The sequence below is a fragment of the Clarias gariepinus genome, chromosome 22 (genome assembly GCF_024256425.1).
Source record: "Clarias gariepinus isolate MV-2021 ecotype Netherlands chromosome 22, CGAR_prim_01v2, whole genome shotgun sequence".
Classification (NCBI taxonomy): Eukaryota; Metazoa; Chordata; class Actinopteri; order Siluriformes; family Clariidae; genus Clarias; species Clarias gariepinus.
The window spans coordinates 15,560,826-15,573,977 of NC_071121.1; the positions used below are offsets into that span (position 1 = coordinate 15,560,826).

General features: G+C 36.7%; 1 protein-coding gene across 2 annotated transcripts in view; it reads right to left on the reverse strand.

The window, feature by feature from the left end:
• Nucleotides 1–6,842: 6,842 nt before the first annotated feature.
• Nucleotides 6,843–13,152, reverse strand: part of sulf2b (sulfatase 2b) — a 45,042-nt gene continuing 38,732 nt past the window's right edge. The window contains exons 15-21 of one of the 2 annotated variants that reach the window (XM_053482346.1): nucleotides 12,768–12,830; nucleotides 11,851–12,020; nucleotides 11,615–11,757; nucleotides 9,925–10,048; nucleotides 9,190–9,223; nucleotides 7,580–7,633; nucleotides 6,843–7,019 (exon numbers count right to left, since the gene is read on the reverse strand). In XM_053482346.1, the coding sequence (XP_053338321.1) occupies nucleotides 6,989–7,019; nucleotides 7,580–7,633; nucleotides 9,190–9,223; nucleotides 9,925–10,048; nucleotides 11,615–11,757; nucleotides 11,851–12,020; nucleotides 12,768–12,830 (619 nt within the window). In that variant the 3' untranslated portion in view covers nucleotides 6,843–6,988. The remainder of the gene's footprint in view (nucleotides 7,020–7,579; nucleotides 7,634–9,189; nucleotides 9,224–9,924; nucleotides 10,049–11,614; nucleotides 11,758–11,850; nucleotides 12,021–12,767; nucleotides 12,831–13,152) is intronic. The other variant, XM_053482347.1, reaches the window with a different exon arrangement.

Genomic DNA, 13,152 nt, shown 5'->3' on the forward strand with positions numbered 1-13,152 from the left:
AGTGAGTGAGTGGGGGATTCCTGTTTCCCCTCCCGCCCTCTCGGTTTCTCCCGGTCCGAAGCTCACAGACCGGTTTGTTATAGGATCTGTGCCCGTGCTGCGCTCCACAGCTCAACGCTACAATCTGGCGACACCTTCTGGTTGATGGCTGTAATAGCAGGAGGTCGATTCTCGAAACATCTTCAAGTTCAGCCTTTATTCGTAACATACTTTATACACTATTATTACCAGACGCTCGCCTGTCTTCACATGCATTATAAACTTAAGTAACATACAATTCTTAATATAATAATATTAATTTTAGGTTTATAAATGTATATATTAAACCTAATAATATTAGGTTTAATATAATCTTGGTCCATGCTATGTTTTATTGCTAAGCTATAACAGCTTTAGCTCTTCTGGGAAAGCTTTCCACAAGGTTTAGGAGAGCGTTTATGGAGATTTTTGACCGAATTCTTCCTGATAAAACACCTAATTAGAGTGGAGACTGCAACCCAGGGCTTTTTGTCCAACACCAGTATCTCACCTCACAAGTGCGCTTCTGAAAGAAGGCAGGCGAGTGAATAGTTTTAGCAATATAGATTATTTCGCTGTACAGTGAAATTCTTCATCCTTTGCATATCCCAGATTTGTTAGTAGGCTGGGGTCAGCGTGTGGAGTAACCCGTTCATGTGTCAAAATGATTCCTAGAACTAGTTTCACAATTTGAGTCCTGGAATATGCCAGAACTGGGGGTTGAATCGTCAACCTTCCAATCAGTAACTCAGAGCATTAACACACTGCACCCTCTCTTCACCTACTTCCTCTTTCACTCACATATGCACTGCCTGGCCCAAAAAGTCACACAGGCTAGAATTTCAAACCCTCACCTTAAGCTTTAAATACAGCACACAATGTGGTGGTCAGTTCATGTGAGGAAATGATTCCTCATGCTCTCAGAACCACTCTTACCATTTGAGTCCTGGAATATAGCTGTGTCATCAGGGAAGAACACTTATCTGTTGATGTGATAACCTGGTCATTCAGTACATTAAGCCCAGACCTGACCAACCAAAGCAATCCCAGATCATAACACTGCCTCCAGAGGCTTTTACAGTGGCCACTATGGATGATGGGTGCATTGCTTAATGCACTTCCCTTTTTACTCTGATGCACCCATTACTCTGGAATAAGATCAATCTGAACTCATCAGACCACATGACCATGTACATTTCCCCAAAGTCCAGGTTTTCTCCTCCCTTTTACTGTAAATTGAATGCTTTTTTTTTCTTCAGTTTTTCTTTTTTTTTAGTTTCAGTAGTTTCAAATTCTTACCAGTACTAACCAAGGAGGTAGTGGACAGTCTTGTAAATATCATAAGTTGAATAAATGTCTCTGTTTAGAATAACTTCAGCTAACTAACTGAGGTTTGTATCCCAAATGATATAAGATGGGAACTTTCATGCACTATGTAGGGTGTAGAATCACTTGTTCTAAACACCAAGTAGTGCTTTTGTTCAGGGGTTAACATCAGGAGACTAATGATCAAGCTTTAGATGTCAGACAGATGGCCTCATATTTGCCTCTAGGATACTCTGATATACAGAGAAGTTCATGTTCAATTCTTGTGGCTCCAAAACCAAGCCCAAACTAACACCTCTCCACTTGCTGTCTGAGTTTTGCCAAACAAGCTGCTGGGCATCCATATTTTTCCATATTTCTAATTTATTTAAAAAATAAATAAATAAAAATTAAAAAACTTGTTATTTAATACTTTATATTCTTGAAATGTCTCATTTTCATATAAAAAAAAAAATCTGGGCATCTGTGGTTGTATAAGCATTGCACTGCTTGTCATACAGTGTATGACTATGTATTTTAATTTAAATTTAAAGCCAAACAGCACCACTTTGGTTTTATTTGTCCATAGGACATTCTTCCAGAAGTATTGTGGTTTGTTCACAAGTTGTTCAACAGAAGAGGTTTCCTCCTGGCACTCGTCCAAATAAACAGTACTTGTTCAGTTTTCAAATTGTGCTGTCATGGACTTTAACATTCAACAGTCAGGCCTGTGGGGTCTGGGATATAAGTCTTGTTTTTCGTCATATTTTCTTAAAATTGAGACCCATTATGATCAGAAGATTTTTATGATATTATTACACACACACACACACACACACAAACCCCGAAACAGAACTAAAGTACTGACTTTTGAACATGACTGTATATTTTATCTATTAAAGTAAACCAACTATTAAAGTAGTAATAGAAATCACAACATGGGCATTCAACACTTTATTGACAACTAACAAGCGGTAATAAATGTCCACACGTTAACTGAAACAAAAATAGAGATATGATTAATCTATAGAACTGTACAAGGCATTGTTATGTTCAAACCATCTGTCATATGAAATTGTCTTTCCATTACAGTAGTCCCTTTAAAAAGTGCTGAGGGAACTCCATAGGCCAACTGGGGATCCTTTTTACTAAAGTAACAACACAAAATCTGGTGCAAAAAAGGCTTTTGGTTCAGTCTAAAGAGTCTGGGTGTATCAAATGCTAAAAAAAGAAAGTGAACAAGTTCAGATCAAGTGAACAAGGCATCAAAGCATGAACTAACAAGCTAGCAGATGCTAATGTCAGATATGGAGGCTTGTCAGGTTCTGACCCGCTCTCCGCAATACTTGCATGAATATAAGCCATGTTTCCAGCCAAATGAGAAATAAAATACTATGGAATGCTTTCAAAAATGGTGTACTTTAGATTTCAGTGGGAGTAAGACGCTTTGGGAAAGATTTTACTGCATGTCTGGTATCCACTTGTGCCTTCAAACTAGGTTTGTCCAATTCCAGTCAGAAATGATGTGTGTACCAGTGCTGGATATTGTTATCTTACACGTAGTTGTTCTTTTATTATTATTTTTATTTAAAATTACACAAAATTTGTGTTACTGTACTGTAGCTTTCCTTCTTAACATTAAGATATTTTCCACAGAGCCACTACTCACTCAAGGAGTTGTCAGTTGTGTCTGTGAAAATTCCTGGAAACCAACAGTTTCTGAAACGAGTTATTGTTCCTATGCTCATGAATTATTGATCTTAATGGTTCCTAAAAGTTTCTACATGTATACTGAATTTGCATTACAAGTTTTGCCACATAGCATAATTTTACCATTTTATTAGCAGATTGAACTATATTTGATCATTTTCTTTGATATTGCTATCTATTTTGGACATCTCTTCCACATTAAATGGCTTGGATGGAAACATAGCTTTTTTTCATATCTTTGAATGAGCTCTTCTGTTCTGAACTGTTTCAACAAATGACTAGGAACAGAAAGTCAACTGTTGTTAAGATGTGCAGATCAATAAAATATGAACATGATTAAAAGCCAAAAAATATGCCAGATGGCCTCGAACGTTGTGTGTCATATAAAATATACTTTAACATTTACAGCATATTAATTTGCAAACGTACATTCAAATACATACTGCCATTTTATATAGTTGCTCAGACTTTAGTAGCACCATGTATAGCACAAATACCTAAGAAGAATTAGGTTAAAAGGAAATTCACACTTGATAATCACATCAAACCGTTATCGGCATGTCATTAAAAAAAAAAAGAAAAGAAGCAAACAACCAAATACATTTGTGTCAGTAAGTAATATGTTTTTTTTTCTTTATCCTATTAATGGGACACAGTACAACATCTGAAATACTTTTCTTGTTGCACCCAGTTTAAGGAGAGGCAGTGCTTTTTTTTTCTTCCTTTTTTTTTAACTGATCAGGCCCACTCCTGAAACTGTTGTGACTCTAACCGCTAGTAGTAAGAATTTAAAGAAATGGTGAAGGGACCTTACTTGGTGAATACTAAGTTTTTCATAGACAGGTCCGAATTATTTGGCAAACCTAAAAGTAAGAGTGTCTATAAAGAGTAGAAGAAAAGAAAATTTTTCAACAGCTTAAGTAAAAATATATGATGTGCTTTAATTTACACCCACCTATAAACATTTTCCAAATAAAACCCTTGTTTAAAAGATTTTTTTTCTTGCCAAAAAGGAAAAATAAAACCTGGCGAGGAAAGGAGAGCGCATAAAAGCAGTGTGTAAAAGACCTGCATTCTTACCGTACTTCTTTGTACAAATGTTACAGCTGCTAATATGTCAACCCTCCTGTTCTGTTAATTTCTTTCAGTGTCTTACTGACTCACACCAAATGTTCACATTTTTATAGCAATGCATTATAATATAGATTATATAAACAGTTTGACAGCAAACACACTAGAAACATAATTTTTTTAAATTTTACTTATTTTGGCAAATATTATTCTCTGACAACAAGGTAGTTTTCACCTAAACATTTAATTTGAAAAAAAATGCCATATAACCTAATTTTAGATTATTTTGAAGCTCAACCTTTTTTGAGCTTTCACCTCAACTTTTCAGCAAAAGATGACAGACCTTGATAAGCTAATCACGTCACTTCTTTCTGTCAGTGAAGCAAGGATACACAGTGGCTTTCATGAGTGGTTTGAATGTGTTCAAGCGTTTTTTCTACACTGTTACTTCATTGCATCATTTCAGCACTAATAAATGACAGGTATGCATTGCGTAACATCCATGATACATTTTGTAGAATAGGATATTATGCAATTTGGATGTTGTTTAAACACCATATTATACACTTAAAAAAATTCCACGATGTTGGATAATTTAGTGCATTATGGTCAATCAGAGAGAAATGACATTACAAAACCTTAAATATCTACACATGATTTGCTGACCTATCCATTGTGAGAAGGAAATGTGGAAGATGGAGTTAAACGATCATACAAAATTTACACCTATAGTCCAAATAATTTATCATAACATTTTAGAATTTGTTACTTTTAATTCCCCTCATGACCTAAGCATGCATAAAATATTATGTACTAGTTGTACTAGTACTTCTTGCTTATTTAAAAACAAAATGAAACACATTCTCAAAACTTTTCATTTTACTGTCAAACGGGTCAAAATTTATATGAATTATTACCAATATAGCTAAATTATTGTAATCAACAAGATATTTAGATCAAAAAAGGCTTTTTTGTTTCTACAGTATATATTTGCACATATAAAATGGCAAATTTGAGTCTCAATGGTGTTAAAAGGCACAAATGCCAAAATTTGTGTTAAAACTCCTTTTGTCATATGAATGTGAATTTTGCATGATTTCACAAAACACCAACTCCATCTCTCACCGTTTTCCCAAAGGCCTGTAGTAATGTTTGTGGCAATATTACATATGCAAATTGTAATTTGTAACATTGATAGAATTGGTTAATGTAAAAATTTAGCAAACTTTTTAACTCAGTCACTGGCACTGGAACGAGTTTTGCCGAACACAAAAGCTTTTTAGTTGTAAAGTTTTTAAATGATCATAAGAAATGTAAAAAAATAAATAATAAATTTCAGTTTATGATGCGTCATGAGTCTCTTCCCCTAATAGTTTAGATCACCTGATCACACATTTCCTGAGGGTTGCAGCACTATCTTTCTTTAGACACATTCAATTTCTTACATAGGTATTACTTTCATAAAAAGTGCATCATGGCTCCCAAATGCATTTAAACCAGTGCTAGTGATAGTTTAAAGTGTCTAAACAAAGAAAACAGAATTTTTTTTTTTAAAAATGTTTTGCTATAAACAACTAGATGTGCCAAAATGAGTAAGAAAAAGTCATTTTTTAAAAATGAAATTTATTTCATTTTGCTGTCAAACTGTTCATATATATATCTCAAATAGATTGTGGGTCTATCATTTTTAAACGGGCCATTCTGTCGTAAACAGAACATAAGGGTTTAACACGTGTCTTAGTAGCATGGCCTCGAGGTTGGCCAGGATATCAGTTAAAGTGTTGTTGGACACTGAGGCAGTTATGGAAAGAAATAGAGAAAGAGGGAATGTGCCACATGGTCTGAAGCTGTGCAGTGAAGACAAACACACAGCCTTCAGCACTTACAGAAGTAAAAAACAAACAAACAAAAAAAAGAAAGTAACAAAAAAAAACACCTTTCCACAACACAAAACTCAGTCCAAATAAGTCAACTTTCTTTCACTTGTAACTTTCTCATCACTCCCACAACCTCACCTCCCAAATGTTTGATGAAGAAGCGTGCTCTTGAAGCCTTGCTGATCTCTGTAGTATTAGTTATGTAGCATGATGGACAGACTTAAAAGAGGGACAGACAGACAGACTGAAAAGAAACTGAGCCTGGAGGCTGTGGCTGATGCGGAAGACGGACGTGGACCAAAGAGGCAGAACGAGAGAACGAGAGGTAGGAGAGAAAGAGGTTGGTTGTAGGCTAGAGGTAAACTTCTGTACACTTCCTTTGAAAGTTAAGAGTCTTCTCTGAGGAATGAGGCATTGACAGCAGGCCCCTACAGAAAGTCAGACAGAGACCTGGAATTAGCTGCAGTCACAGTGGGCGGTGCCGATCCTCCGTTATTCTTAATAAAACCTCCTCTTCGTCATCGTTGTCCTCTTCCTCCTCCTCCTTCTCCTTCTCTCCTTCTCTCTTCTCCTCTTCTGTTCGTCCACTCCACATTGGCTTATTCACTGTGTCCTCTGAGGAGCCCAAACGTGCGGATGGAGGAGAAGAAGAAGTGGGAGGGGCTGAGGAAGAGAGCTGCGTCTTTGTTCTCAATCCCAAAGCCTCTCTCAGAAGTTCTGTCCCCGCCTCTCTCAGCAACAGTGCAGGAGTGGCCAGAGTAGTAAGGTAGACGACTGAAACCGATCCACTGGCAGAGGACAGGAGGCCACAGTCCCTTCCTCTGGCCACTCCCGCCAGGTCACGTGGGCAAGGCCGGTTATGGTTGCTAAGAAACGTGTATGTGTGGTCCACGGAGCGGCTGAAGTGGGCCCAGTCCTCCAGGCTCAAGGTGAAGTTGAGGTTAAGATCGTAGGCGTGCTCATCGAGTGTGTACAAGGGTTGAAATTGACTCTTTCCTGCCTCGTCCTTATCCTTCCCATCCTTCCCAAATCTGCCCTCTATGTAGGCAAATCACACACACACACACACAGATTCACATTTGCTGTTCGACATTAGAAACAGAAAGGTTCTCAGTATAAAACGTCAATGTAGAAAGATTACAGACATGCCCTAGATGGAATGGATTGATGTTCACAGTTTCAATATGGAGCAAATTAAGCAAACAGTGATGAGAGAAATAAACCAGGCACATGACCAGAGAGAGGAATAAAGGCATAGAAATGCTCCAGGCAGTCCCCTAAAGAACCAGAAAAATGTCATAAGTGATTTGTTGATGAGCTGAAATGAAGGAGGTACATCTACCCCTATAATGGTGCAAAAAAACAAACAAACAGAACAGCAGTCTGGGTAAAAAAAAAAGGAAAAAAGAAAAAAAGATATAAATATCCATGCAGACAGATAAAGCAAGAATCCTTCTCTGAAACAAGCAGGTAGGAAAGCAAGTCAAAGAAAACTTAGGTCAAATAGGAGGAAAGGGAAAAGATGGTTTAGACTTGGCGGTGGTTAAGTGGTCTCATATCCCAAAGGAAGGTGAAGAAGCAGAACAGTCCAAACTCACAGCAATTTGGAGGCAGACTTCCTCATTTTGGGCCATTTGCGACGCTGAAATTGCCTAATGCCACAAGCAATGATAAAACAGTGTTACTCTGCCACCCAAAGTCAAGCAGATGACCAAGGAGAGCCAATCAGAAGGCTTGCAAGCTTTAACATGTAACATCTCAGCGGCCAGAGAGAACATGCAAGGAGACGAGAGACAGAGCGAGAGAGAGAGAGAGAGAGAGAGAGAGAGAGAGAGCAGTGTAATGCCCTCTATGGAACTAAAACAAAGGAGAAGACAGTGTAGTAAATGCCAAAAAAGTCCCAACTAGACATAAAAAACTGAGAATATTCAGTCCAGTGGAAGACATTAATAACCATTAATAAAAAAAAAAAACGTCTTTATATCAGAAATCATATTAAAATTGCGTTGTATTTAATTCAATTCAATGGAACGGAATTTAAAACTCATTTTAAATAATAATATTGTTTTTCATAACAATTGTACCAATTCAAATTTAATTGCATCCTTTTTGTTAATACTCCATCTTTAATAGGCTTTTTATTTCAGTCCTCAATTAATTCATATTTAGGGAACCCTTTATGTTGGTCAGGTGGGTGGTGCACCTGGATCCTATCCCAGGAACGCTGTGGGTGAGCTGGGAAATACACCAGTCCCCCTTACGCAAAGAAAATATATTTCTCCATATATTGAATGATTTAGTGTTCTGATTTACTGGTAAAATAAAAAGATTTTATAATGTTAATATTCCTCATTTATAGACTAACTAATACTAATTATTAATTAACAGAAAAAAAGATATTCATATTCCAAAATATATTTAGAATATACAGAATAATATATTATATTGATATGTTACAACATATTGAAAACTATATAATGAAGTGCCGCTTTTTATACAGTATATTGAGAAATATATTAAAATATATTCAAATGCATATCTTAATTCAACTTTATACTTCATAATATATTGAATTTGACTGAATATATTATTATTATTATTATTATTATTATTATTTTTACAATATGTCATTCAGATGACTTTATAGACATTAATCAGAGCACACCGACCATGCAAAAGGGTGTGTATAATGCTTAAACATACATAAAGTTTCAATAATGTTTCAAAACAATTATAAGTAGAAATATAATGTTTTTTGTCTTCAATGCCATATATATACTAAAAATCTTGCATATGATGCATCATATATATATATATATATATATATATTGATATTTTTTTTTCTGTAAGGGGTTTGACAGGGCACCATTCACACCTTCTGTAGGGACAATTTACTGTCGCTAATCCACCTACTATCATAATGGTTGTAATGACACCAGACTACTCAGAGGATACCCACAGATCAATAAAATTAAAATTTAAAATTTGTCTTCTCCTTTATTTTACTACTAGCATATATCTAACATGTGTAGCCTGTTTTCAAACTGTTAAGGTGTGTGTTGTGTTCGTTAACCACTCTGCATTCATCAATGCAAGCAAACTGTTGGCTAAATCAATGCTGTTTCTAGCAGACACTCAGTCTGAATCATACCATTCTGTTAGTGTCATACTACTCTACTCAAGTCATGAATTCATTTAACGAAGATACCTGTATTCATCATAGCTGCTTCTCTCTTTGCCTCCTGAAGAAGAGACAATATCATTAGTTAGAGAGCGGAAAGACAGATAAAGTTAAAGTGACGCACACACTCCTTTGTAAAATAATGAGCTGACTGGCCTATTTACTGTACATGCTTCTTGTTGTATTCAGCTTGTACTACTATTGTAGATTACAGTATATTAGCTGCTGCTTGGATTAATACGTAATTAATAGTTATTTCTTTCAAACTAACATGTCAATGAAACTGACTTCTGCTGTGTCCAGTAGGCAATGAGAAAAAATACTGTATATATAAAGAAGATATAGCAACGTAAGCTGTATGACTTTTTTTCTTATTTAACAAATTATTATGGATTTTCATGAACCTCATTGCGTACTACAACAATCAGCAGTCATGAAGAAACACACGAGAACAGGTTCGTCTTCACAGGACGCTAATAATAGACACCTGACTTTAGCAGCAGAGCAGCTCGGGTACTTAACATGAGAAGGTCTGTTTGCATGAAAACAGAGAACAGAAAGCAAGGCAGGGCCGGGGTCATGTGAGGATGAGGATGACGAAGACGTGGGGATAGTACTCTCAGCACCACTGGTATGGAGAGCGAGCACTGGGTGTAGTCTGACAGCAATTTGATAATCCAGCACATATCTCAGCTTTAAGTAAGTGTAGTCATGTATCTGTGTGAGTGTGTGTGCATGCATTAGCATGTGTGTGTCACTCACCCAGGTCCATATTGCGTATGCGGGGGTTACACTGTTTGTGGCCCTTGCAGCCTTGCAGCTCCACGAGCTGAACGTGCATTTGGTTCAGAACGTGCCGATCCAGTGTGTTTACCGCGTTGATCAACTATAAACACACAAACGCAAGACTGTAGGACTGGCATTGCAGATTAGGACATATGCCTGACTTCGTGTTATGGAGTTCACAATTTTCATCTCATGAGTTATGGTTGACTAATAGAGTCCATCCGATTATATCTCTTTAGCTTCATCTTTCATTATTGTGAGTAAAACTTAGATTTTTTTCTTGAAAAGACATCTAGGGGTCAAGACAGAATTTTGTTGTTTATTGAGTGGAATAAATGGAGTTTATATGTGTTGGCTGTACTGTAATAATAATTAATATTGTATCTATGCTCAAATATATGTGTGTGTATAATAATGTAAACACGGCAGCGTTCCAGAACAAACAATGTCTCTTTCAGTGTAACAGTCTGCCACTGATGCATGATCAGAGAAGCATCTAGTCATGACCTTGAGTAATGCCCATCCTCCTGCACAAAATCCTCCTTCACTGGGCACATTTCCTCGATTCAGATCATGAAATTGAGCAAGCTGAGAAAGACCCATGCAAGCAAGTCACAGTTACTGTAATACCAGTCAAATTAGTAAACGCTGCACGATGGTAGAATGCAAGATAAGTTCCTTAGATTTAATATGGATGATTATTGTTGCTATTGTTGATACCATAAGTAATTCAAAACCTAACCTCTGTGACAGCCACAAGATTGGATGAAAAAAACTCTCTCACAACATTGTGGTTAGAGGCAGATTGGCTTAAATTTCTATAGACTCAAATGAGCAGCTGAGGATTTCAATTTTTTTTTTCACAATGTTCAATTGTCTAGTATTTGTGCCCATTTTAGCTTCAGATACCTGTTCTTAGCTAACAGGAGTGAGACAGTAGTGTACATGTACACTATTTAGTTTTACATGTTGGTAGAGTAACACTTCCTATATTTGACCCAATCGAAACCCACGACTTTCAGAAGGTTTTCACAGACTGGATCACATACTGTATAGTAACTCTTCTTCCTGTTCTTTTATTATTGAGTCCTTGAAGAAGGATGGGTGCCGGCTGTCCGACATCCACCAGCATTAAAGACAAACCACGCAGTGGGAGACCATAAAACTGTGTCTACTGACACAAAAGTGTGTACCACAGTGACACCTAATTTTATTTTTTTTTTCAAAGAGCATTTAAGAGTCGGGTTCAGTGATGGCGCAAACACATTTCTTGTGATGGAAGCTGTGTTGAGTAGACAGAGCAGCGGTTTATAACTCCGTCCCTGGAAAACCACCTGCCCTGCACATTTTCATGCTTTTCCTGGTGTGCTGGGAGCTGAGAAAGCATGAAAATGTACAGAGCAGTTGGTCTTCCAACACTGGGGTTGGGAACTCCCAGTGAGCTAAAGGAGAACTACCGTTACAGAGGAATTCATACTTTAACAACATGTGCAATTTTATTGACCATACCCACTTTTGCCTTTCTTTTGGTAAAACACGTATACTGTACATGGTATAAAAGCACAAAGCTAATCAATCTGTGTCTGTGCCAAAAATATTAATCCTTATCCTTTACTTTAGGAAAACTTATAAAACTTCCATTTTTATATTGTGCCAAAATTCTGACCTGGTATGGATCTGTGTTAAGGTCAAAGTATTCCAGGAAGCCTGTAGCAAACTCGCAGAACAGGAAGTTATGCGTCTCATTGATGGTCCTCATGCACCAGTACGTGTTGTTGTTGGCGCTGGTGCAAGCACAGAAAGACCCCACTGTAATCAAGAAAGCATGGCCATGAGTAAAATGTTCTAGCAGCCACTAATTAAAGACGCGTGTGTTTGTGCGTGTTTGCATGTCAGGCATACAGGTCCAGAAGGGGGCAGTCTGCCAGTGCTGGTTATCATGTGTGAAGCAGGTGAGGCCTGGCATGCTGCATGTGTCATTGTTACGCAGGCGCTTCAACATCTTCCTGAGCTTCTTCCTGCGCTTCTGCTCCATCATCAGCCAGGCCTTCTTATCCTTCTCCTGGGCTTTTCTGCAGGGACAACATGGTAAATCCACTGATAGACACTCAAATACACACAATCATACAATTATTATTATTATTATTATTATTATTATTATTTACTGATTATAAATTAGTGTGTCTTTCACAAAGGAACTAATAAACATGGGGAAAAATAAGCTACGACTAACAGAACTAACAGTTTTCTTTCTAATCTCACAAGCAAGTGTTTTGAATGCTAATAGCTAGTTGTACAAAATGCATTGTGCAAATGAGATCTTTTCCTCACTATGATATCTAATCCTTAATTGAATCTGATGCTCAAAACGTAAAAAAAAAAATCAAGTAAAAAAGTATCTAGAAGAGATAAGGTGAAAAAATCTTATTTGATTTATTTGAGACACATGACACCAGACGATTGCTGCTTTTCCTGCTGCATTTGTTCATAGATGACTATGATTGGCCAGTGTCGTCATGATTGATATGAGAGTTGGGAAATGCATCTGCCCCAAACACATTTCCATTATGCCTGTTATTATTATTATTATTATTATTATTATTATTATTAATAATTGGTTGAACATTTTGACTTTTTGTACATACAGAATTCACAAACTTCAACAAAAGTGTTTAAAATAATAAGGACCAAACATTAAAATGTGCAAGTAAATGTGGTTTGAGTTACAGTACTTGTCTATATACCTTACCTCATGCAGATGAAAAACACTCCCGCCCACACACACACACACACACACACACTTCACTTTTGTTGTTCACCTGAATGGATGCATGCTGTCTGTTTTATATTTTCTCAGCTTATTCTTGAACTTGGACTTGTAGCTGAAACATTTCAGAGAATATGCAATTTAAATTTTACACACACACACACACACACACACACACACACACACACATATATATATATATATATACACAGTACTGTGCAAAAGTCTTAAGCACCATTTTATATGCTGTACCAATTTTGTTATATATGTTTATCATGTCTGCATAATTATGTACAAAATCATTCAGTATTTCCATATATAACTTAAAAAGTACAATATATGCAAGGCTGTAAAGAAAGAAATATAGTACAAGACAGACCAGTTTTCAGATGGAAACGAAAACCCTAATGTACGCTTCTGGGATTTGCATAAAAATA